Source organism: Melitaea cinxia, chromosome 13, assembly GCF_905220565.1.
Source record: "Melitaea cinxia chromosome 13, ilMelCinx1.1, whole genome shotgun sequence".
Taxonomy (NCBI): domain Eukaryota; kingdom Metazoa; phylum Arthropoda; class Insecta; order Lepidoptera; family Nymphalidae; genus Melitaea; species Melitaea cinxia.
The window spans coordinates 10,080,232-10,107,249 of record NC_059406.1 but is presented as its reverse complement, the minus strand read 5'-3'; the positions used below and the strand labels follow the sequence as shown (position 1 = coordinate 10,107,249).

The 27,018-nt window shown below is 33.6% G+C and overlaps 2 protein-coding genes across 2 annotated transcripts; one reads left to right on the top strand and one right to left on the bottom strand.

The window, feature by feature from the left end:
- The first annotated feature begins 617 nt into the window (after positions 1-617).
- Positions 618-11,811, top strand: LOC123659030 (synaptic vesicle glycoprotein 2B-like). Its single transcript, XM_045594307.1, has 10 exons — positions 618-775; positions 1,476-1,535; positions 5,150-5,245; positions 5,791-5,924; positions 8,622-8,812; positions 9,452-9,600; positions 9,697-10,096; positions 10,193-10,455; positions 10,649-10,808; positions 11,064-11,811. Exons 1-10 carry the CDS (start codon positions 739-741, stop codon positions 11,245-11,247), a joined length of 1,674 nt encoding a protein of 557 aa, XP_045450263.1. The 5' UTR covers positions 618-738; the 3' UTR covers positions 11,248-11,811.
- A 319-nt stretch (positions 11,812-12,130) lies between these two features.
- LOC123659094 lies at positions 12,131-22,472 on the bottom strand. The gene is made up of 5 exons (XM_045594358.1): positions 22,030-22,472; positions 19,389-19,465; positions 19,114-19,296; positions 18,449-18,507; positions 12,131-18,360 (listed from the first exon to the last, which is right to left on the bottom strand). Exons 1-5 carry the CDS (start codon positions 22,200-22,202, stop codon positions 12,970-12,972), a joined length of 5,883 nt encoding a protein of 1,960 aa, XP_045450314.1. The 5' UTR covers positions 22,203-22,472; the 3' UTR covers positions 12,131-12,969.
- Positions 22,473-27,018: the final 4,546 nt, after the last annotated feature.

Here is a 27,018-nt window from a genome sequence, read left to right as displayed (position 1 = left end):
TTTCGTTTCATGAGCGCAGCTCCTCGTAATATTTTCAATGTTAAGGCTATAAAATGCGATTGATGTTTTTAAATTTAGAATTATTACAGACGTCATTGGAGAACTTTTAAACTAATCTGAAAATAAACTTCAGAGTCTTGTTTAAAATTGTATTACCATTAGAGTTTTCTTGCGGAAATTTTTTATAACTTTAAATTATTGAAATAAATGTTATTATTTACTGTTTGTAAGATATCTGCCAGCTTTGCCGTCATGATACTAAATAATTCTGATCTTTTTTCTGACCTTTAACATTTGGTTAGGAAAAATATGGCCAGTAAAATATTCCCTTTAAAAATGTAGTAATTATCAACCAATTTGATAAGTGCTCAAGTTTAAAACATAAAGCAATTCCAGCGAAGTGACAATTCCGACTAGATATTTACTATGGTTGGTTAAATCCTTAAAACAATCTACGTCTTAAGTCAGCAAAAAATAAGAAAGTAAAACATACTTCTATTAAAAGCCGTTGTGAAATGAAAACACACAGTCAAAAGTTACACATTTTAAAGTTATATTGTAACATCATACAACTCCACAACTAGGTAAATACATTTTCTCAAAAGTAAGTAAGTATATCAACAATATTTGACTTATTGGTTTCAGACAAGCGACGTGCCGTTGGAAGCGAACCCACAATCACTGAGAGAGTTCTAGTCCGCGTCCCCGCCGGTATACAAAGAGGACCGCTCGCATAGAATGATAGAAACTGACCCTGGTCCTAAGAAAAGTCACAGTAAGTAGCAAATAACAATTTTTATTTATTATTATTGAAATTATAAAATTAGATTGCCCATAAGATCAGTAGTATAGGCGTCATTGAAGCCTAACGATCGCACGAGCACATAAACGATGTAATTTTGTCGTCAAATTTCGTAATGTTCCAATGTTTAATGTAACGAGAGAGAGAGAACGTTTACATGATTACATCTATTACTTTACATTTGTTAGTCAACCTGTTTGTCAAATTTGTTAGTACCTAGTAATAATTGAAAACTGTTTTTATTTTGGTATTTTTTTAGTATATTCATAGATTTGACATCTATAGATTTCTACCTCAAAATAATGTGGAACTATACGTTTCATTCTTTATTAAAAAGATACAACTGGAACAGTAGCTCCATAACATCGTTTTTATTTTTTTATTTTTTTGGCCAGAACATTGCTACATCTTAGTTACTGGTACATACTGCGTGGGAGATATGCTTATTGGGGTATAATTTCTTGTCATATAGGGGAAAATGATTGACAGATCATCCACGCTGATCCACTGTAATTATGTGGATAAATGTACCTTAAAAATATTTCGAATATGCAGGATTCTTGAGCATGAAATGTAACAAAGAAAAAAAATGAACAAGTCCGATTTCATCGAGATGAAACTCCTGTTCCACAAATTGCGACATCTTATCAATATAAAATGTATTTTGTTCTAGATTGTGATGTAAAAATTGACCACCAATTAAACGGACCAAGTTCCAAAACAATTGACCTAGGTAAGTTAATTTTTCCTGTTTTTTATAGGTACCTACTATTCCTACTAATATTTGTCGCATAACGAGCGTACGAGATTTAAAATTCAGCTGTCGCATGCAAATTAGTTATCCCTCTATTTAATATAGGATATGATTTTGAAAATTCTTATTCATACGAACACTAAAATCCCACACAATAATTTTCACTAAAAATGAATAGTTTGTGTGCTACACTCCATATGACATTGGTGAAATAATTTATGCCAAATAGAACAACTATAAACCATACAACGAATAGCAACTATAATTGTGTTTGCTCGCAAAACGGAAAAAACTGACTTCAATTACTTCGAAAAAAAAAAAAATTCAGTAAACATGCATTATTTTGGTTACACAAAAAGCGCTCTTCAGATCTCGATTAAATTTAAATGCGATTCCACGACAAGCCCTCGCACGACAAGCTTTTGATAAAAAAAGAATAATCAAAATTGGTAAAAAGTTATGACGTAGACACATAAAAATTACATCGTCCTAGTTAGCAAAAATGCTCATAAAATTAAAATTACTAAGTCAAACTGAATCAAATTTTAATGGGACCAATTGGTAACTATTCCGCATCGAACAAAAAAAAAAAGAAGTACCTATATGAAACCTCAGCGTAATCGGTGTACATACATAATAATAATTGTGTTTGCAGGCAACCGAAAAAAAAACCGACTTCAATTACATCGACAAGTAATTCAACGTAGATCGACCAAAAAATAGTCAAGTAACTACGCGTTATCAAAGATTACTCAAAAAGTAGTTATCAGATCTCGATAAAATTTTAATGTAACCACATGATAAACACCAGCTTTTGGTTAAATTAAAAATTATGAAAATCGGTACACCCAGTAAAAAGTTATGCGGATTTTCGAGAGTTTCCCTCGATTTCTCTGTGATCCCATCATCAGATCCTGGTTTCCTCATCATGGTACAAAACTAGAGATATCTCCTTTTCAATAAAAAAAGAATTATCAAAATCGGTACATCCAGTAAAAAGTTATGTGGTATAATACAACGTAGGTCGACGAAAAAAGCGTCAAGTAAAAACGCATTATTAGATATAACTCGAAAAGTAGTTGTTAGATCTCAAATAAATTTAAATGGGACTAATTGACACACACCACCTTTCGATTAAAAAAGTTATCGAAATCGGTCCACACGGTCAAAAGTTCTGATGTAACATACATAAAAAAAATGCAGTCGAATTGAGAACCTCCTCCTTTTTTGGAAGTCGGTTAAAAAAGAAAAAAAAATACAGTCGAATTGAGAACCTCCTCCTTTTTTGGAAGTTGGTTAAAAAAAAGAAATACTTAGTTAATTGAGAATCTCCTCCTTTTTGAAGTCGGTTAAAATTGAATTGAATTTTATTTATCAGTCGTTGTGCCGTCTACTAGTAAAATTAAGTAGATAACTATATCAAAATGAAGTTAATAAAGAGTTTTGTTGACTTCGTTTCTTCGATTAGAACTATCAAAGCTAATTTGTATAATTATTTAATTTAGGTACCTATACGACGATGATAATTAAACGTTCAAAACCAAGTTTTCGGTAATGTTTTTCATTCTTGAATAAAATTGCAACATGAAAAGAAAATCATAAACCATCGTGCATTGTTAACAGATAATTTGAAGTTAGTAATTTTTTCATTAAATTTGTGCCCGATATAGAAAATTATTATTAAATATTTTAGAGGCATAATTTTATTATTTTTAAGTTAACCATAACTAAAGAAAATAAGATGAGGTTGTATATAAAAGTATATATTTATAGGTACGTATTCCTATAAAAAAAATCTGTCCACTTAAGAAAAAACAAGTCTTGAATTAATGTTGCTGCTATGCCTGATGCGGTGCTTGAAATTGTATTTTGTATTACGTTAATTTAAACCGCTGTTGGTTTATCTATAAAACGATAAAAAATTTAAGAAATTAATATAAGCCGACTATAAAATAATTACTTTAATTATATTATTAATTATAATTACTAAACAGTGTTGGTACCTAGTTAGTTTAGTGCATGCAGTGTTGGAAACATGGTCGTATAGGGTAAGTAAAGACAGGGAACGAGGCTTGCTGACAAGATAATACGATAAATATTCTAAGTACAATAATCATTTTTATCCTATAAATATATTCTTATATTTCGGACTTAACATTTACAATAATTCGGTTTGCTGGCAAACGAAAAAATAAAGCGACTTCAATTACATCGACAAGTAACACAACGTAGGTAAACGAAAAAATAGTCAATTAAATACGCGTTAACAAAGATTACTCAAAAAGTAGTCACCAGATCTCGATCAAATTTAAATGGTACTACAAGACAAGCATCAGCTTTTGATTAAAATAAGAATCATCAAAATCGGTAAAGCCAGTGAAAACTTATGCGGTATAATACAACCTAAGTCGACGAATTGAAAAACGATCGCTAGTAAGAAAGAATAAGGACCACATGACACACACTACTTTTCGACTAAAACAAAAATCATCGAAATCGGTCCACCCAGTCAAAAGTACTGAGGTAAAATACGCAAAATAATTGTGTTTGCTCGCAAACGAAAAAAAACCGACTTCAATTACATCGACAAGTAATACAACGTAGATCGACGAAAAAATAGTCAAGCAACTACGCGTTATCAAAGATTACTCAAAAAGTAGTTATTAGATCTCGATAAAATTTATATGTGACCACATGACAAACATCAGCTTTCGATTAAATTAAAAATTATCAAAATCGGTACACCCAGTAAAAAGTTATTACGAATTTTCGAGAGTTTCCTTCGATTTCTCTGGGATCCCATCATCAGATCCTGGTTTCCTTATCACGGTACCAAACTAGGGATATCCCCTTTCCAACAAAAAAAGAATTATCAAAATCGGTATATCCAGTAGAAAGTTATGCGGTATAATACAACGTAGGTCGGCGAAAAAAGCGTCAAGTAAAAACGCATTATTAGGTATAACTCGAAAAGTAGTTGTTAGATCTCAAATAAATTTAAATGGGACCAATTGGCACACACCACCTTTCGATTAAAACAAAATTTGTCGAAATCGGTCTACCCGGTCAAAAGTTCTGACGTAACATACATAAAAAAAAAAAAAAAAAAAAAAAACAGTCGAATTGAGAACCTCCTCCTTTTTTAGAAGTCGGTTAAAAATATAAAATATTGTTTCTATTTGCATGTTTGTATAAATATATTTTATATTTATTTACATATGTATGTATATGTTTATGTAGGTATATACCGTTTAAATGTGTATTATATAACTATGTTTAGTATTATAAATTGATTTAATGATGTGTGATAAACTTGCGTTGTTGATTGCGCACTTTTACCGACATATTTTTCCTATACTACTTCTATTAAAGGTTGCCTGGAAGAGATTGCTATAAGCGATAAGGCCGCCTTTGCATACATTATTTGTTTCTGTATCAAATTGTTATAAAATGTATCTTCTATTTTGTGTGTGCAATAAAGCTTTATAAATAAAAAAATAAAATTAAAAGAAAAAATACACACGAATTGAGAACCCACTCCTTTTTTGGAAGTTGGTTAAAAACGAAGAAATTATGAATAATTTATTCGTCAGGCGTTGTGCCACCGCTGAAGACACCAGCTAAGCTCGACCCTGAAAAGGCTCCAAGTTCAGAAAAAGCTGACTTCGAACGGGCTATCGAACTAACCGGTAAGTAAATAAAATAAACATCTTTATTTGATAGTTTTTTTTATAACATATAATACAAAAATGAGATTCTTTTAAAGACTTAAAACTTTGTTATAACCGATAGGAATGTCTCACAACAATAAAAATGATTAGTCGTTCAGAAAGCTACACGTTGTTTTGAAATGCTACTTGACCCATAATTATAAAGCATAGCCTTTTCAAATTAAATTACAAACGTGCCACGTGTAATGAGACATTGGACACGACGTTTGTAAATAGAGTAGTAATTCGAACGAAGGAAACAGTAATGAGTTGATTTATGAATGAAGAGTGTCCGCGCTGCATTTTTTTATATCACGGTATCTCGCAGTAAACACGCTACTACTTCTGGGAAGTTCGCCGTATGACAAACATATTTGTTTACGTTTGTACAGGATATGGAGCTTTGGCAGCTTTAGAAAGTTGATATGATATGGGAAAATATCGCGTTTTAAAATAACATAAGGGTAAAAAATTGTATTTGTATTAATTTTCTACAAGTAACGCTTTCTGTATATTCCTTGCAGGCTATGGACGCTTTCACTATCTACTACTCGCCGTGTGCGGTCTCGTCAGCACCTCAGAAGAGATGGACGTCATCTCTATGTCCTTCATTCTCCCTTCGGCGCAGTGCGACTTAGATCTTTCCACACAGACAAAAGTAAGCTAAAAAAGTTTTTTCAAGAGAATCTACAAGTACCTACTAATATATATAATAGTTACCGTTGTATGTTTGACCAAAAACACGAAAAAAAGTACCTTCATAAAAATGATAATAAACATATAAACAGATAGACAAACTTTATTGTTTACCTATTGTTGCCATTCCCTTTTTTGAGTCAATACCTATCAAAATACCTGCAGTGGAACTATTTGTTATATATCTCTTATTTAATAAGTATCTAATCGCTTTAGCCTGTAATAATATCCCACTGCTGGACAGAGCTTAATCCACCACGCTGCTCCAATGCGGGTTGGTGGATATATTCCCTACTATGAGTAACGACCATTTGAAACCCGGAATGGGGTATCCGTCAAGCATTCGTGGCATAGTTCTAAAATGCGAAAGACTCCTGCAGCCGAACTGGCTCCACACGTATCGATTCGTCGTTCCTGTGGGTCTAGCCAGTGAGGTCGAGAGGGTGGCGCAGAGCTTAGGCAACTCTGCCTATTCCTGAAGTGTGTCCTAAGCGACACAGTGTCTGTCTGACACTGTCTAAATCGTCTGCAATAGACGGACTAAGGCCAATGATGAGTAACGATCGCTATCAGGTGTACAATAATAACAACCGGGACCGACGACTTAACGTGCTCTCCAAAGCACGGTGGAGAGAAACCACAAGGACTGCACGAACACTCAGACCACAGCAAACATCTGTGTGGCCAATACAAATGTTTATCATGTGCGGGGATCAAACCCGCAACTGCTAGCGCAACAGCCAAAACCAGTGCTGTGACCGTTGCGCTATAAATATCTACTCATCTTGAGAAAATAAAGTTCTTTAAACCAAAATTAAAACCTCGTCTATTTGACAAAGCATTTCTAAACTTTTCTAAGCCAAGTCCACCCACAAATACTTCATATAAATTTAAATGATACAGAGCTATATAAATATGAATAAAATGACTAAAAATGTTTTTTTTTTAAATCTTGCAACAGAAAAAATCTATATCACCTATAAGTAGGATAGATAGACTATTAAATATCACGTACGGGTTCACAAGGAGACTAGTAAATATAATTATCATAGACTCTAAAAGTAAACTTAAAGCGGGTTTTACTATAAATAATAGATATAAAATAATAGTGTCGTGCCACATTTTTCATATTTTACCAGTATTGCATCGACATTTAATAAAATAAAAAAAATCTCAAGGTTGTTACTTCAAATGATTGATGATAGAATTGCGTAATTTTTAAAAATATAAAACATGTCACAACGATTTCACAACGTGTAAATTGAGTAATCACATAAACACTTGATAATAAAATAAGCACAGGTTTTTACCTTCCTAAACATAATAAAAACGTTATTCCATTCAGAAAAATGGTTACAAAACTAGGATCTATTTTAAAGATATGTCATTCTCAGTATTCACATAGGTACATATTCACTTTAAATACATATGTTCCAGCTTGATTTATTCGAATTTTGTGTTTCCGGAGCCCCGACACAAGAGATAATTCTACTGGGGGCCGTTGAGTGTAAAGCGTTTATTTATTTATTTATTATTCTAATGTAATTAAAAGTGCAATAGCTAATAAAATAATAAACGAAAATGATATGAAACCTACAGCCTTAAATTTTTTTATGTAAATCTATACATATAATAAAACGGTAGGAAAGTCAAAACTGTACATTGAATATTTTTTTAAAAGAATACTTGGGGTGTGATCTCCAATCGATACCAAAGCCAAAAATATAGTTTTTAGAATTTTGGTCTGTTTGTCTGTATGTATGTCCGGGATAAACTCAAAAAGTACCGCATGGATTTACTTCAAATTTGGCACGAATATCATTAAGAAGTCGGGTCAACATATAGGCTACATATTATCATGCTATCACCTACCGGGAACGAGTAGTGAACCTTTAACGCATTCTGTAACAACGTGTAATCTAACAACGCATATTTGAATGTTGTTGTTATTATATTAATAACCATGCTATATAAGCTAGCTTCACACTATAAAAATCACACAATATACTTATATTGTGTGATTTTTATAGTGTGAAGCTTTAAGCATTTAATTATCGGCTTAGTTACTTAACTAAGCCGATAATTAAATGAATTTATGTAGACAAGACAATTTTAAAGCAGCGTCATCTATGAGATTTTTCTGTAGATATGAAATGTAAAGAAGAAACGGGTAAATGAATGTTATTGTAAAAGGTATAATCGTAGGTATTTTTGGTGCTGTATAGCGTTCACGCAGACGACGTCGCGAGCAGCAGCTAGTAAATAAAAAATAAAAAATCTACACAATACACACACGGTCGTCTGTTCCTAAAGTAAGCAACTGAATGCTTGTATTATAGGTAACAGCCGACTGGGCATAACTACATATATTTTTTATTCGATAAACATATGTACTTATAAATTATATATATATATATATATATATATATATATATATATATATATATCTCCCAGACTCGGGGCGGGAATTAAACCCATAACCCCCGGAGCAGAAAGCAGGGTCACTACAAACTGCGCCAACGGGCTAGTCGCAACTACCAACAACAAGTGTAACTTTAACGTTTAAACTACTTTTAATTCTAACTTCCAGTATAATGTCGAACGTAACTTGTAAAACCTGTCTTAAAGTATTGCTAACCTTACACTTTAATTTTCGCAGGGATGGCTGAACAGTATTATCTTTATCGGAATGATGGTTGGCGCGTACGCGTGGGGATCAGTGGCGGACTCGTTAGGACGCAAGCGTGTTTTAATTGCCATATCCATCATCAACGCGCTCGCTATCGTCGCCTCTTCATTTAGCCAGAACTATGAACTCTTCATGGTTTTTCGCTTTATCAACGGCGCTGCGTAAGTATTTATTTCCAACGTGGTTATGCGCTATATTTTTTTAAACAGTTATGGCATTTGTCTTACCCAGAAAATTGCCTATATTGACTACCAAAAATTTTTATATGATGTAATAAAAAATGGCTTAGTATATAAATTTATTGTCATAATATGTATATACTAGCTAACCCTGGAAACGTTATTTTACCATATATGTTATCAACCCCCTTAATTCGCCGCTTATAACTTATAACTTAGGGGTATGAAAAATAGATGTTGGTCGATTCTCAGACCTACGCGATATGCACACAAAATTTTATAAAAATCAGTCCAGCCCGTTTCGGAGGAGTATGGTAACTAACATTGTGACACGAGAATTTTATATATAAGAAATAAGAATATACTAGCTGACCTGGCGAACTACTTACCGTCTTATTTTTTTTTTTTTTTGAAATATAATAATTACACGTATAAAAATAAAATATAGTTTATCTTTCAAGTTGGATCAAACTGCACGCGGTGTGCAAATTTGATTAAAATCGGTTAAGTAGTTTAGGAGTCTATCGCGGACAAACAACGTGACGCGTAATTTATATAATATATAAGATAAGATGAGAAAATTGGCGTTTTATACATCAAAATACATTTTTCCTTTTACAGTTTGGGAGGATCAGGTCCAGTGATCTGGTCATATTTTGCAGAATTTCAGCCAAAAAAGAAGCGAGGTGCAATGTTGAGCTTCATGGCTGCTTTTTGGACTCTGGGTAACCTGTTCGTTGCTGGTCTAGCTTGGGTTATCATTCCAAGTGGTATATATTATTTCTTACTTGTCTTTTGTTTAATAAATTATTGAGTAGGTATCATAAAATACACTTTTATATATTTTCTGACCATATTTTTTACAGAAATCGGTGGAACGACGGGTGGTTTCGTATACAACTCCTGGCGTATCTTCTTACTCGTCATGTCACTTCCTTCATTTTTGGTAGCCGCGTTATTGTTCCTTTTGCCAGAGTCTCCAAAATTCCTTATATCTACTGGTCGTCAGGAAGAGGCTTTAGAAGTTTTTCGTGGTATTTACATGATGAACACCGGTCATAGTAAAGATCAGTATCCGGTTAAACAAATTTTGGTAGATGAACCAACACACTCCAAACCGGAAAAACAAATTGAAGTTAGAGAGCATAAGTCCAAACTAAGAAGGATGATGAGTGATATCGTAGAGCACAGTAAACAGCTGTTCGTTCCGCCCATATTGAAATTTACTATGATTTCTATAACAATTAACTTTACATTCCATATTGGGTAAGTATCTAAACTATGCTATGAATTATTCAATAGCTTGTACAACACGATTATTTTTGATCAATAAATTAATCAAAATCGTGGTATTTGTTATAGTTACTATGGTCTCATGATGTGGTTTCCTGAAATGTTTAACCGTTTCGACGAGTGGTCGCGGACGCACGACAACGCCGAGGCGGACATCTGCCAGGTGACAGCGTACGTCACGCAATTCGGCACGCACTCGGCAGAGGCGCGTTGCGACTCGCACATACACTCGGACGTTTTCATGGAGTCGCTTATCACCGTGGCTGCCGCTATACCTTCAAACATCTTTGCAGTATTGGGAATGGACAGGCTGGGCAGGAAATTTTTCTTAGGTGTGTAAAATTCGGAATTCTGGATAAACATATATACGTACATAGTAACTCTATATTTTAAATTAAAAACAAATATCTATAATTAATGATAAAATTTTATATTTATTTGCTAGTTTTTAAAAAAGCCCCGCACCAACCTATAAACGGCCGAAGAAGGGAGTTTTTCAATATTAAATGAATATAAACGTTTTAGTGTTCGCTACATTCTCGGCCGGTCTCTGCTCTGCGGCGATGTACTTTGTGTACAACAAGACTAACAACCTCATCGTGAGCGCCATCTTCAGCTCTGTCATTTCCTGTGGAAACGCCTCCCTTGACTGCCTCATCACAGAAGTTTTCCCAACTAACTTACGGTATTCATTTTATCATATCTAAACCTAAACTGTAATTTAGAATATATACTTAATAGATTTTTCGAGTTCACTTGTATTGTTATCTTATTTATAGATAAACAAACAACTTATTCTAATAATAGGGTTCCGCAAAATTGTTTCGACAGTTCGAATGCGAAATAGTCTCAATTTATAATTAGTTACATGAAATGAACTTATATAGGTGTCATAATCATTGCGTTGGTATGGTATAAGCAACAACTTTTTTACTTATAGCGCAACGGGTGTAGCGGTATCAATGGTAGCGGCGCGTCTCGGTGGTATCATAGGTAACGTGGTGATCGCCGCGCTGCTCGACACCTACTGCCCGGCGCCCACCTTCATCGTCGCCGTACTGCTCGCCAGCGGCGGCCTGATGTGTCTCTTCCTTCCCAACACTACGAGACAAGCTCTTCAATAACCGAAGAAACACGCAAACGATCGTTTAGGGTCGGTTTCACCAGTAGTGGATAAAAATTATCCAGCAAATAATTTACTTTAACATAGGGGAATAGGCCATTAGGGCCTGTTTCTTCTCAATTGTTGTACTGCAACTTTTATATATTTACTAATAGAAATATCTCATAAATATATTGGAATTCAATGATAAAAAAGAACACTATATCCATATTTGTCTGTTGAATACCGTCACCAATCCGTCGACATCCACTATTAGTGGAACAAGTTCTTAATATGCATACTTGCCAAATACAGATTTTATTACATCTGTGAAAAACAGCATGATACTAAAATCGCGTTGTTGCGGATAATTTTTATGGTCATATCTTTAACGTTTTGTATTTGCAGCGAACGATGTAATCGTTATTGTAATTTTTTATTTGAAATCATAATGTGATTAAATATGTTGTGCAAATGTTATTAACTTCTTAGACTGTAAATTAGTGTTTTTGCACATTTCAACGATGTAGAAAATTAGATATAAATATTGTGAAATATTATAGTATATAAATTTATTTCAGAAAAATTGCATTTTATTAAGTGTTATTTACGTCGTCGTAAATTTTATTTATAATCATTGTTTATAGAGACTATTAACGTGTTACGAATTTATAAATGAAAGTTATAAGGTACATTAAGTAACTTAGTCCAATAACCACTTAGTATTAAGATTTATAAAATACTGCTATTGAAATTATACCATGTGTAAAAAAATAAAAGAAACAAACGGACTCAAACTACAGTCTTGTATAATTACATTTTTAAGTCAAAGTAAATCCATTTTATAAAAACCTTTTTCATTATTATTTATTTAAACGTTTAACATTTATAAATAAAAGATTTTCTGAATAGAGTTTATTTATTAAAACCTTAAACTACACAGAAGTATATTTATTAGACTCCATTTTTATAGTTTGATCTAGATTCTGACATAGATCGCTCAAAAAAACAAATATGTGCCTTTGACATAATATTAAGTTATTTCAACAAATATTGTACTTAACATTAACACTAATCATAGTACTACATTCAGTTTACTCTTAATGAGACACCAAAATGCATATAACTAATTTTTATGATTCACAATTTTCATCAATTGAAAATAACACAAAGAGGTTTATTACATAACTTAAATAGCACAAATTAATCACGTACAAATTTTTGGGAATTGTACATTATTAATTAATATATTTTATTCCAAAGATCACTAAATGTTATAAAAATATTATAATATACCTAACTTTTAATATATTACACATGGGATCCAACAAGACATAATTCAATTTAAATTTACAATTATAATTCTTATTCTATTCGCAATGCAACATTGCATATGTTGATATTTGTTTGAATGCATAGTCCAGATTAGTTAGTGTTATGCGCCTATTTTAAAAGTCCAGTTCTTATTTTATTATTTACACCGTCATCTATACATGCACGTTCTGAACGTTTGCAAAACTTTTAAAAGCTTTCAGTAACCTAACTTACTTTTGCTATCATAAAAATCAATCATAATAAAAATGTGTACTTATTGTACAATTTTGAAAACATTTTAGAAATAGCTGTTCAAATTAATTCTATTGCACTTTTATCTAACAGCTATTGAGAACCAAAATATTTCTAATAAATATTGGATGTGATACAATGATGAAATAAAATACATTTCAACTTTCACAGATTATACTTAGCTGTTGTGAGACAAATCGTTTACAGACAACTGCATATTAGGTTGTAAAGGTATTTCAGCAGAAGTTTCAGACGTGTCAGAACATGGCGTCAGTAGTCGCCGAGGCCATTGTCCACAGTCTTCATTTTCGGACTCACGCACATCAATTGACGACGGCGAATCTATAGTTGATTCTACGGACGAAACATATCTATCGGCGACCTCATCTGTTAAAATCGGCATCGATTTACCACCAGCCTCTTCATCTGTGAGTAGAGGCATGGATATGGGACCGACAATTGGTACGTCTGCCTCTTCTGCTGTCGTAAATGTAATATCTGTATTAGGTGACGTTAATAGTGATGTTGCGTAATTGTTGCTGCTTAATGGATCCGTCGTCTTGGGAGCTATCCGAGGATCAGTTACTGTAATTGGCAATTCTAATGAAGTTGGTACAGTTTGAGGTGTAACACCAATAACAGCTAATCCATCTTCCAAATTTGAAGCCACTGTCGGCTCGCTGTCACCTTTTGTTGGAACTTCTACAGGTGTCATGATTGGTTGGTTAAGAGTCGTGCTAGTTTCTGAGACGCGGCAATGGACTGATACATTTGCATTTAAATCTCTGAAATCTGGTGCATCGTCTCGTGTAGTTTCCGCGTGAAATACGTCACTATTAGCCAGCGCTGCCTCTAAAATATCCCTACGTTCTGGTTGAGGAGCAAGTACTTGCAATGGTTCAGCCATTGGTACAAGCTGACTATTTTCTAAAACTAATGGACGATTATCTATAACTGTAAATGTACCATTTTCTTCAACACAAAGATAAAACGATCCTGTGGGTCCTCCAAAATGTTCACCAGGTACTGCCAACAGTTGACCATCAGAAAGAGGTGTAGGAGGAGGTTGTGCACAAAGTTCTGTTTGAGTTAACATTGGTTCTTGTCTAGAAATTGCCGTCGACGGTAAAAGTTCCTCAATATTATCTAAATCGTTATAATTCGATACAGATGCGTTATTAGTACTAGAAATGTTGGTAGCTTGAGACGGTACAATCGTATTGGATATCGGTGTAAGTGCGGGTATTGATGATATAGGTGCTGGTGCAATTGCAATCTCATGTTTAATTTTTTTGGTTGGCATTGGTGAATCATTGATTTGTTTTCTTACCCTTTGCTTTTGAATAGTAGGAACTATAGATTCATTAGGAGTTATAGTAATAGACTTTTGAACTATTATTTTATTTTCTTGAGGAGGTGTGGGTGTTTTTTGTATAATCTGACCCGTCCGTTGTAAATGTTCAAATTGTGCTGCAGTTAATTGCATCACTGCACCAGATTTTTGTTTTAAAAATATTAAGGGCTCTGATGAATTCTTTTGTATCGCTTGAACAAGTTTCTTGGGTTCAGACGCTAATATTCGTTTTGGCGCTGGCCTTATTTCTGGTAAAGGAGCTATGTTTTGCGCAGTTGTAGCTATGCGCCCACCTACAATTAGTTGGCCTTTAGAAGTAATAATAGCACTCTTTTGCTTCGGCACAATTCTAGTATGCGTTTTTGTAGACATAGCAGTTGAAACTATAGATTTTTGACCTGATGCAACATTAGGCGTAATACGCTGGGTAAACGTTTTAAGTTGTGACACATTTGGTTGTTGTTTGTTAGGAAACAGAATCTTTTCATGTTCTGGTGTCAAAACTATTCTCGACTGAGCACCTTCAGCGTTCGTAATAATCATTACTGTATTTCCTGGGGTATTGGCACCTGGTATAAGTTTTGCTGACACAGGTTTATTATCAGCTAAGGTTGTAGTAGTTTCTGGTCCCTTACCCACAAGAACGTGAGCTTTACCTGTTTGTGGATCAATAACAATTTTTTGTGTTCTAGCTGGACGAGAAGAACTCGTTGTGGGTAAAATTATAAATTTTTCCGTCTTCGGAGTATTTTGAGTCGCTGGCTGTATCAATGTTTGAGGTTGTTTAATTTCTTTTAATGCAGGTTCAGTTTTCGTCATAATAATTTTTTGCTTTCCTGTTGTTTTATCAAAAACTAACATTGGTTTTGCCCCTCGCAATTTTGATGATTTTGAAAGAATATTAGGAGTCGTAACTTTGCTAATTTCATTATTTGTACTCATCAATAAAGTTTTTATTTCAGATTTAGAAGTGACTGCACTTATGGGAACTTTTTCATTATCAACCGATGTTTGTTTAGTTTTAACAAGTTTAGGGGGATTATTAGAGTTTGTAATTAAATTACCATCAGACATTACTATTGGCATTTTATCAATATTTTCGGGTGTTAAAATATCATCGGAAATTACAATAGGCATTGAATTTATATCAAATAAAGGTTCTTCCTTGCCTTTAGTTACTTGAACTGTTTTATCAGTCACAAGCGATGTTTGATGGGGTTTGATTTTTGTCAATTTTGATGGCGGTCTTGTTACTTTACGGATCTTCGGTTGTATTATGATTGTATTCTTATCTGCTACTGTTTGTGTTTCTGGAGTTGTTTGGATTGTATAAGTTTGAACTGATGATCCATCTTGTGCAGACTTATTTGTACGAGATAAAATAATTTTGTCAGGTGTAGTTACTTCAGTCATACTATTTAAAAGATTCTTACTTGATGTGGTGCGACGTATAATTATTTTCTGCTTAGGTGAGTTAGGTTTGGTTTTAATGGGAGATTTTCCAACATCAAAGTTTAGTATTTTTTCTTTTCCAGGCACAATTAATTGTTTTGTAATAGTTTTCTTTGCTGTAGCCAATTTAGGTAAACACGGTTCTTCTAAGATTTTTAACAATTTCGAGGACTTAATTTCCAACTCTGGAGATTTACGCATGGCTATCAAATTTTTATTAGAATCATTATTTGTTCCCTTTTGTTCGTCTTCTAAAGAACCTACTTTTAGATTGTCTTCTTTGATTTTTACATTTCTTTGTAATATTTCATTGTTTGGCATGTCAATATCAAGAATTTTTACATTATGATCAATTGTTTCTGACATTTGCACTAAAGATTGTGCTGCATTTAAGTTCTCACTTTTCTCTTGCTCTGTCTCAAAGCGCGGATTAATATTTTTATTACTTGATTCAACAAGATGAGTGTGATCTTCTACATTAACAGAATTAGTAACATCTGTTACAGCAATGTTTTCATGTTTTTCTGGGTGTATATTTTTATGATTATGAACTGTTACTTCTTCTGTCAGAGTAGTTAAAGGGTTGGTGTCTGCATGAGTTTTAATAGATACTTTATTTATTGTAGTGGTTGGCAAATTTATAAGAGCTTCTGCAATTTGTAAGTCAGACTCTGTTGGTGTATTTTCAACGCCTAAGACGTTACTTGTATCATTCGTTACGATTTCTGAGTTACTATATTTATTCAGTAAAACATCTTCCATAACTTTTGTATTATTTTTTGTCATATCAGCATTTGCAGTATTTATTAATTCTGGTTGATTAGTTTCCATGTCAACATTTTTTTGTGCTATTTCATTACTTTCCTCTTGAGATACGTCCATATTTTTTATGGGTTGAAAGGTTTCATCTTCTTTACTGAGTCCAGTGTAAGGCTGTTCCTTACATTCATCTATACTATTATTTTTGTAGTTATTGTAACCATTTATATTACTTGTATTATTACTATCCTTATTGTCATCTTCAAATAAATCTTCAGGGGGATCGTCACTTATCACTTTCGTTACTCGATCTGTTTCTCGGGATACACTTAATAATGCATCAACAGCAGATGCAGTGGATTCATTCATAAACGGTTCAAAAGATTTTGGATGATTATCTTCAGGAAATTTTACAACAGGAGTATTACCCTTCTCAATTGTATTATCGGGCGTGCTTTCAAGTAAATACTCTTTTTCGTTGTTTTTATCATTTTTATTCATTTTATCTTCTATTTTCTTTTTAGAATAATCTAAACTTAAAGAGACACTATCAATGTTTTCAACATTTTTACAGTTGATTTCAACCTCTCCAGAACTTTCGGGATTTTGATTATTATTACTATGATCTTTCGTATCAACGAAAGATAATTCGGATAAATAGGTAGAATTAGAATTAGCTGTTGAATCCTCTTTTGATTTCTCAGCATTAAACTTTTCCAATTCTCGCAGTTGTGCTGCTTCGGCTTTCATTTTTTTAAGCTGTATTTTCGGTGCCAAGCGGGCAACTTTAACGTGTTCAACAGGAGGCGACATGCGTGTTTCTGGTGATGAGACTACTTCGGCGCCATTGATATCACTATCTACAATGTCCATTCTTTCTGCAGCATTAAGCTGCTCAGCTACATATTTACCTATTGCATCTTGACTTCTAGAATGTCGACTCCGAAAAAAAGTTTTTGTTTTAAATATTGTTTTAGGTGGTAAGGTGTCACTTAAATTTTTTTTTTCGTGTGCTATTTGTTCTTGTGTATTATCTTGTTTTTTATCTGGGGACTTGACGATCGAAGGTTCCGGAAAATTTTCCTCCACTTTTAAAGGTTCAGGAGCTGATGGTAATTCCGGAAGAGTAGTTTTATTAAGTAACTCTGCTACCTCTCTGGCCATTTCATCTTCATCAATACTTACACTTTTTGTTTCTCCTTTCCGCTTTGATGGATTTTTCACACGTGGAATTTTTCTGCCAATGTCAGCTTCAACAGGCCAGTCTTCATCTTCACAAAATTCATATTTTGAATCACTTGATGACTCAGGTTTTTCTGCTGAGTCATCTGATTTTTTTTCTGATAATACCTCTACAGGAACTTGTGCACTTGGTAGTTCTGCTGGTGTAGGTACAGCTGGAGATTCTGCTGCAACAGGAACTTCTGGTGATCCTGCCATTACCATAGTTGATTCATCATTAGATTCTTCATCACCGTCATCCCAATCAGCTAAAAGACTGCTCTTAATTTCTTCATCAGTTTTTGGTTTTTTCACTTCAGGAGTAGACCCTGGGTCTGCTGCCCGTTTATGACCCGGTGACTTTTTAGATATATTCTCAGATTTCTCTGGACGTGGCTTTTTTTGTTTTGGCGTTTTTGTCGTGAGAGGTGTCGATTTTGCTGTTTTCACTTGTTTCTTTCTAACTGGAGATGGTGTGTATGGAGTAAACGTAACACTATGACTTTTGTTGTGTAATATTAAAACATTGAGACGAGTTGTTGTAAATTGACATGCATGGCAAGCATATAAACCGGAACTTGTCATGGTTGGTGTGGAAATTGTTTGTTGTTTGTTAATTGTTTCTGCCTGTTCATTTTTATTGTTCTCTTTTTTTTCAATTATTTCTGAAGGTTCTGACCCAGCACGACTTGTAGATGGTGTAGATGCAGTTTCAGTAAATTGATTAGGAGTTTTTGACCCTTGAACCAATATATGTACCTTGTAGTTTGGTTTTTCTTTAAACTGAAATGGTAAAGAAGAGAAATAATCAATTTTTATAGAATGTCAATTTTGATGTAATAAAAAATAAAATTAAAATAATTTGTTTTACCTTTTTTATAGGTGTTGATAGCTTAGTTGAATCTGGAGGTCTTCCACGTCCACTTTTTCCTATTAAAATAAATAACTAGTTAATAATTTTTCCTTTTTTGATAAACCTTTAAAGGAATATTTTGTAAATATTTGTCACAGAGCATTAAATTGTTTTTAGTATTATATATAATTTGAAAAAATACAATTAAGTAATAATGACTAAACTGTCATTCAAACTGTCTGTTGTTTGTTAAATGTTTTTGTATCATAATTATATCAGTAAGATTTTTCTTGTGATTTGGTGTTAATATGCAAATATCTCCATAAAATAAACACCTTGTTTGTTTACAACAGCTAGGTAAAGTGATGCGTGAAATGAATACCTCAAGAAATGCATTAACATCTCCAGTAAGATGAGAATCTTGTATTGGGTTCCAGAAACACCAATAACATAAACACAAATGTTTTAACCACAACCCTACCAAATATCTGACACGGTATTTGGTGAGGTTGTGGTTCAACATGTGCAGAAATTAAACAGCTTTGACTACGATAACAACCTATCATCTTTTTATTCAAATATATATATCAAAATATATTTATCAAATATAATCATAGTTTAATATTCACATTAACTCTCTAAGTGAAAATTATACAAAAGAATATTTATTTAGTTTAAGAAACCTTTTTTATTTGAACCAGGTGATTTCTTTGACGGTGTGCCAAAAAGGCCTGCATAGCTTTCTTTCTTTGTTTCTTGAAACTCATCTCTTGTTAATATCTTTATGTCCCCTCCCACTGCAGTTTCAGCTCGTATAACATCTTCCGGAAACTTTTCCATATGTCCATGTTTTGTTCTATACATATCTGAAATATAAACAATAATGTAACATATATAAAAAAAAAACAGACAACAGTTAAAAACAACAATTAATTTTAGTTTTAAGTCAGAAACTTACATAATCCTTTATTGATGAATTCATTTTTGCGACTGCAGTTGTATTTATATATGCTGTTAAAGTTCTTTACATATTCACTGAAATACAATAAATTTTATTAAAAATTATAATGACCTTTTGCAGGGGTTAACGGTTCGAAAATAAGCAACACAATAATAATAACTTCTAGAAAAATGTGTATGTTGGAATTTAGTCTGTTTACTATATATATTAATATAGTATATAAAGCTATATTAAACTCTATATAACTAGGGTTCCCAGAACCGGTCTATTTTTGAGAATTGGGATTTTCAGTTCTTTATCTTAATGTAACCAGATTTTCCAGTTATTTCTGTATCTGTGTTATTATTCAAAATTGTACTGCAATGAAAGATTTAAGTAATTTTCGTTGAATTTTAACTAACTGCAAAAAATTTTCTCAAGTTAACTAGTAATAAATAAGTCAAAAATCAATTAGCCATTTTATGTATTATCATCTGAACAGCTATCGTCACAAATTGTCCATGTCTATAATTTTAGGGCACTGCAAATAATTTGCTAAGATAACTTTTGGTAAAGCTTTAGATTAGGTAAAACCGAATTTCGGGACCGTGGGGGGATGGGGGGAAGAGGGTGGGAAACGCTACCCCTGGTACCACTGTCACACCTCGGAACCCCATGGTTATGGAGATATCCATGGTTAAAATTTTGAGGTTAGAAGAAGAATTTCGAAAGTTAGAGGAACGCTTGGCTCCGGCGCTACGGGAAGTGCAGCCCTCGCCCGCCGTGCGAAAGCGCGCGAACGAATGCGTAGAGGAGCGGCTGAGGCTGGTCGCCGAAGGCGGAGCCAAGCGTTCCTCTAACTTTCGAAATTCTTCTTCTAACCTCAAAACTTTAACCATGCATATCTCCATAACCATGGGGTTCCGAGGTGTGACAGTGGTACCAGGGGTAGCGTTTCCCACCCTCTTCCCCCCCATCCCCTCACGGTCCCGAAATTCGGTTTTACCTAATCTAGATCTTAGCCGAAAGTAACTTCTATCAGCCTTCACAGCCAGACTGCACAAAAAGGAAAGCATAATGGTCATTATCAATTTATGTTCGAAAATAAACTATTGACAAAGTGGGAAAAGCCCCACTAATCATACTCTGATGTGGACACTTGATGGATGAAATGCGTTTTGAGTAAAGAGCTAGTCATCACTCTTTATATTCTTTTTAAAGCAACAAGTCTAGTGGTCAAATAGTTTACTGGCCATGATATTGGAGGCATAAGCTCCTGAATTGACTTTGATAATAACATACTTTTTCATATTTTCAAGCACCATTGATATACTACCGTAGGGTTTAATTGTGATTGACGTCGTGGGGCAATAGCCATTAAAGGTAATGGAAAAAGGCACTCTGCCATAATATCTGAATTGTGCCTGGGATAAAGCTCTTTTGACATAGAAACCATCTTACGATTTCTCCCCAATTACTGGTACCACTCTGGTAGCCAGTTTTTTTATTGAATGCAGCATAAAGTTGTCAAAAGGGTATGCTCGAAAACCACATAAATGCTGGAGGATCAAAAAAAAAAAATGATGTAGCTTAATATCCATTACTATTTGTTATATTAGAGATAATCCCCTTTATACTGGCAGGCCTAATAATTTTGCCATCCAAAAGGGCCATAAAAGTGGGAGAAAAGACACAACTTTGCTCTTATTGCTAACAAACTCAACTTCATTGTAGCTCAGAATTACTAAAACACCTTCCTGAATGTTACAATCTTTGAGGCTTATATTACAAATGAGGTCTTACTCCAAAAGTCATTTGGAGAGTAATGTCAAACTGGCTGCTAAACAGCTTAGGGTACTGAACAAGGCCAGACAATGTTTTGCATTGGGATATTGGCATGTTCTTTGCAAAATGCATATCCGTCCCTATGTGTAATATTATTTGCAACTTTGTAAGTGTCCTCAAATATCAATATACTTCCAACTTCTAGACTCCAGCAATGAAGAGCAGTTATATTTTATGATCATTTACCTTTCATCTCTCCACAGACGTTGATTCTGCATGATTCTCCATTATACAATGGCGAGATTACTGAAATGCTTGTTGATATAGTTTCACTGTTATGCTGTTACCATTGCAGCCTTTACGAGTAATTAATTTATAATGTCCAGAATGCATCTCTGGTTCGCTTGAGTACAATTTGAGTAAGTAAAAAAAAATCTAAAGTACCAAAAGAAACGGGCCTAACATTTTATTTTCCTGTTCCATTTCCACCAAAATACCAGGATTTCCCGGTTCAGAACCCTTATATCCAGTTTGCAACTCTAGTATGCTTTAGTATGAATTGCGTAATTAAAATAAAATCCCTGAAAGAACCGGAACTGTAATTTCATTTCCTGGTTCTTTTTGACTGACCATAGAACCGGAAATTCCCAGTTCTTTTGGTACCAAGATTTTCCGGTTCTGAGCCCTAACTATAAGTAAGAATAGGAGATTGCAATTGTAAGCAGCAGCTTTATGTTGATAATTTTGAACAAAGTAATAATTATTCAATAAATAATCTTTCTAAACTGACACAGAATAACTTTCTTATTTATTCTATATTTCGTGATGCATTTTATATAAATAATATGACACATGTTACATTTTGTAAACTTACTAAGTATCTTCTTGAAAGAACTTGACAACAGCAATAGGTGGCTTCCGAAACGATGGTAGTACGTCAGGTGGTAGCTTCTCTGAGCCCACTACCTCTCCAGGCCACCAACATGATCCCAGTTTCACCCAAACTATATCTCCATCCAAATAGTTAATTTCAGTCTGTTCACACATCACTACTATCTGTTTTAAGCAACACGCACGACCATATTTTATTCTATAGTTACTATAGGTCTAGAGGACCTGTTACCAAACATACCAATAACAAAGAAAAAGCTTCACAACTTTGTCATTTCATTTTTTTAAGTCAATTTCAGAAATAAATTCAGCAAACTGAATTCTATAATTGTCAAAGTAGTTGCAAAATAGTACTTGTAAATAAATTCACCGACTGCGTACGAAATAATTTCATAGAACACTACAGGTGGTAGCACTGATTTTCGTTTTAAATATAATACAATATAATTTTGGGACTAAATATAATAGGAAAAATTATATTCACAAAAATTATTCACAATAACTGATATGTTTTATAAAAAGAACTATAAATAATAAATAAGAGTTACGATTTTGTACGACCGGAAAAGCACAAGAGTACAGCGTCAGCAGTTACCAACTTGATACAACCAATTTTAACCAATGTTGCTAGGTATAAAGTATACTGTAAAATTAGTCGATGATCTTCAAAATACTTTACTATCTGTATCTAGCAGCAAGCTTTTATTTGTCTTTGACTTCATATATGAATGTAAACTTGGATTTAACATTTTAAAATTACATTATAACTCCACTTCCAGTTTAAATTGAACTTCTAGGAATACTACTGATCGCGTTTTATTTGTTGTAAAAAAAGGGAAAGATGTTGAAAAAACACTTATGTAATAATCTACTGTTAATTCTACTCCATAGAGTAACTTATTATTGTTCTACTCTCATACAGCAATAAGTATCCTCAATTATAGCCACGAACTAGATAGTTTTGTTATAAATATATAACCCGCATTAGAGCAGTGCGGTGGATTAAGCTCTGAACCTTCTTCTATACGGAGAAAGAGGTTTATACCTATGAAATGAATGTTAAAGGCTGAATCGTACATCATATATATTTAAGACTAGCGACCCGCCCAGCTTCGCACGGGTGCAATGCTGATACTAAATATACTACACAATGTCTTTATTTATAGTATGAAGCTAGCTTATAGCATGGGACATACATACAGACAAACAGACAGACAAAAATTCTAAAAACTGTATTTTTGGCTTTGGTATCGACTGTAGATCACACCCCAAATATTCTTTAAAAAAAATATTCAATGTAAGTTTTGACTTTCCTACCATTTTATTATATGTATAGATAATGCACTTTTATTTATATTATATACACCTGTTTATTCCTAAATGAGAGAAAAAAATATTAGTTTAGCCTGAAATTTGTATAGAAGTGTTCACACAACATTGTCATCCCAGTATGATATTTGGATTAGAAGTTGGTGTCAACAACATTATTAAGATATTTTTCAAGAATTAAGTAATTCCTTCACGCTACGATGATTTTAATTTTTTGCTCTTATCAGGTACCAAAATAAAAATCGAAAACAACTTTATTCAAATAGAACCCACGAGCACTTTCGAATCGTCATTTTACAAATTAAAACTTTAAAGTGATTATTATTTTTGTAAAAGTAAAGCTACCATCGATTCAGAATGAAGATTCTACAGAGAAGAGTCAGTAAGAAACTCCGCAGTTACTCTTTAGAAAAATAATATATAAACTGTGTTTTAGTACAAGTACAGCGTCACTAAGTCCACACATCTTTATCAACTACTAGCCGACCCGTGCCCACTTCGTTGGGCGTTAATTATTATCTTTGTGATGCAATTATGTTGTGTTTCAATTTCGTCGACGTCTGCTACGTAAGGAGCATCCTATCGCATAGATGAAAAAACTATAAAGCGGTCATTCGATGCGCGGTGTCCAATTGTCCCCCCGCGCAACAGCGGCTTACGAGTTACGGCAGCGGGCGCCTACAGCGATGAATAAAATCGTAATAATATCGTGTATTTATTATTTTAAATTACAGAACCAAATAACATACTTTACAAAACCTTTTATATAGCACATAAATAATATGTTGCTACAACGTCATCTACCAAAAATAATAATAATAATAATAATAATAAATTTATTTGTGAAAACACACTGCATCAGGTTAAAATGATATAAAAAGAAAACACATTGTACATAATTTACAACAAGGACAAGGAAATACAAAGAGGATGCAAACGTACAACAAAACAAAAAAAGAGATACAATATAAACTTATCGATTAAAAGTATTTAGCTAAGACATTTTTTATATAAGTTCGCAGCATGCCTCACAAAAAGGTGTGACCTCAGAATCGAGAAAACGTCGTCGATAGACTAAAATAAGACTAAATTAATAACGTCGAAGGACTAATAAATTGTTTTCTAATAGCGATGGATGGCACTAGTTTATTTACCATTTTAATATTATATTTTAATCTTTTTCTTATTTACTGAATTTTTTGTTCAATTACAATAAAATATAGCCTATGTCACTCCTGAATAGAGTACCTTCCTGTTAGTGAAAGAATTTTCATGATCGGATCAGTATTTGCGGAGATTACCCCCTACATACAAACAAAGTTATAAACTACCTTTTTATAATATTAAGTATAGACTAGCGACCCGCCCCGGCTTCGCACGGTTGCAAAAACTATCAGTGTTCCTTTATTATATTACGCATGTATTATACATATAAACCTTCCTCTTCAATCACTCTATCTATTAAAAAAACCGCATCAAAATCCGTTGTGTAGTTTCAAAGATTTAAGCATTCATAGGGACAGAGAAAGCGACTTTGTTTTATACCATATAGTGATTGTTATTTTCCTCGCTAGAGAGCTCCGATAATAAACGCGTCCGATCGCTGCTAAATTCAAAGTGCTAATGGGAGAACCATAGATTATACACTTTATATACTGGTAGGGAGAACCACGGCCTCCGACGCGCTATTTATACGCACGCTCCCGCCGCCCCGGCCGGCCGGAACCGCCGCAAACGCTACGTCCCGCAATTTTTAAATCTGTAATATCTTTGAAAATATTCATTTAAATCATATGCTGTAGAGGGCCATATAGATCTATATTAAATCAACAATGTATTTAAGGTATTTAATTAGATAAGGATTAATGCTGTATTGGTTAAAATCGCTTCGAAAATTAGTCATTATTTGTCGTAAAAAGTAAATGACAAAAAAATGTTATTGTGGGATATCCATAAGAGATAGACATATACCATAGCGGAGTTTTCTATGGACCTTTTCAATACGTACAATACTTAGTACATTATTTTGATAAATCTCGTAGGGTTCAGCCTGCATTTGAAATGTAAGCGGAAAAAATGTAATTATTTACGACATCACATTAGAAACCTCAAAAATAACAGTATTTTTCCACTATTTAATGGATGTTATCATACATATAAACCTACCTCTTTAATCACTCTATCTATTAAAAAAAACCGCATCAAAATCCATTGCGTAGTTTTAAAGATTTAAGCATACATAGGGATAAAGGGACAGAGAAAGCGACTTTGTTTTATCCTATGTAGTGATGATGAAATCCTGCACCGAGTAATAAGCTTTATCTATTAATTTTTTTTAATAAAAACTTTAAATTTATGTTGAGACAATTCCAAAATCGTTTGTGGGATTTTATTATACATGCGAATACCATGACCCAGAAAGGAAACGTGTACTTAGTGCAGTCGAAAACTTGGAGTTACAATATTGTTATTCCTTCTCGTGTTTACAATACGGTTATTACTATTTATTTCAAACCAATGAATATATGGTGAATATACATAATATTGTTATCCCACCAAAAACATTTTCATGTAAAATGTTGCCAAGACGAGATCATATGGCTCGCACTGTCAAAAAGTTATCAGATCTCATGTAGAGCCAAGCTTCTAACTCTACACGCCCTAACTCTACAAGCCCTAACTTCACAAACTCTACACCTTAGTCAAAATATGTGGCTTGGCCGTTTCCAAGAACCGCCTCCAAGATCGTAAATGCCGCGAATAGCCCTTTTTTGCAAAATAGTCTCAATGTTTGTAACATTACCTCACAGTAACAGACTGTAAGACATAACACTATGGAAACTGCGTTACATGCCTTATCTAGTCCTGATCAGGCATGCCTGGTCCGGTCCTTCTAAGGAAAACGAAAAAATTTCGACTCGGGGCTCTGATCCTTCTTCTTTTTAGGGAAAGAGGCCTATGCCCAGCAGTGGGATATTACAGGCTGAAGCGTAATCAGTACTCAATGTCCATGACAGTGATAAATATAAGCGATATATCGTCTGCAAATAGCACTATATCACAAATATCATTTATATATACCTATTAAGAAAAAAAAAGGACCAAGAACCGATCCCCGTGGAACGCCCATTTTGAGCACAGATTCAGAAGACTTCATTCCGTTTATTATTATTATACATTTCCATATACGTGTTGAATTCTATTAGATAGATATGAAGCAATGAGATTAAGAGCTTTACCATTAACACCGTAATATTTAAGTTGACTTAATAAAATCCCGTGGTCCACGCAATCAAATGCCCCTAATAAGTCACAAAATACAGCAACAGCAGTTTGTGTTGCTTGTTGTCGTTAGGACAATCCAGTTTGTGGCTACATCAAAGAAAAAAGTTGCCAGTTTTGTAAATTAATCACTTTCGAAATTCCGCTAGAAGTGGCTAAAGTGTGCGTTTTGCAATTACAGAGCATAATGTGACTCAGTGGAACTTGAATTAGTTTTGAAATACACCTAAAAAAACTACGACGACTTTACTTTGAATTACTAACTATAATATACTAGCTGTGCCACGCGGTTTCACACGCTTTAATTTTAAAAAAATGCGTATTGCGTATGCGTAAACAATAACAACATTGCGCTCCGTTT

Excerpts from the sequence above, each read along its gene's own strand:
- LOC123659094 (XM_045594358.1), bottom strand. The coding sequence starts at position 22,202 with ATGTGTGAACAGACTGAAATTAACTATTTGGATGGAGATATAGTTTGG. Across the intron at positions 19,466-22,029 it reads TTCTTTCAAGAAGATACTTA|TGAATATGTAAAGAACTTTA; the intron begins GTAAGTTTACAA and ends ATTGTATTTCAG. Across the intron at positions 19,297-19,388 it reads ATTCATCAATAAAGGATTAT|ATATGTATAGAACAAAACAT; the intron begins GTAAGTTTCTGA and ends TTTATATTTCAG.
- LOC123659030 (XM_045594307.1), top strand. The coding sequence starts at position 739 with ATGATAGAAACTGACCCTGGTCCTAAGAAAAGTCACA. Across the intron at positions 1,536-5,149 it reads TTCCAAAACAATTGACCTAG|GCGTTGTGCCACCGCTGAAG; the intron begins GTAAGTTAATTT and ends TTTATTCGTCAG. Across the intron at positions 5,246-5,790 it reads ACGGGCTATCGAACTAACCG|GCTATGGACGCTTTCACTAT; the intron begins GTAAGTAAATAA and ends TATTCCTTGCAG.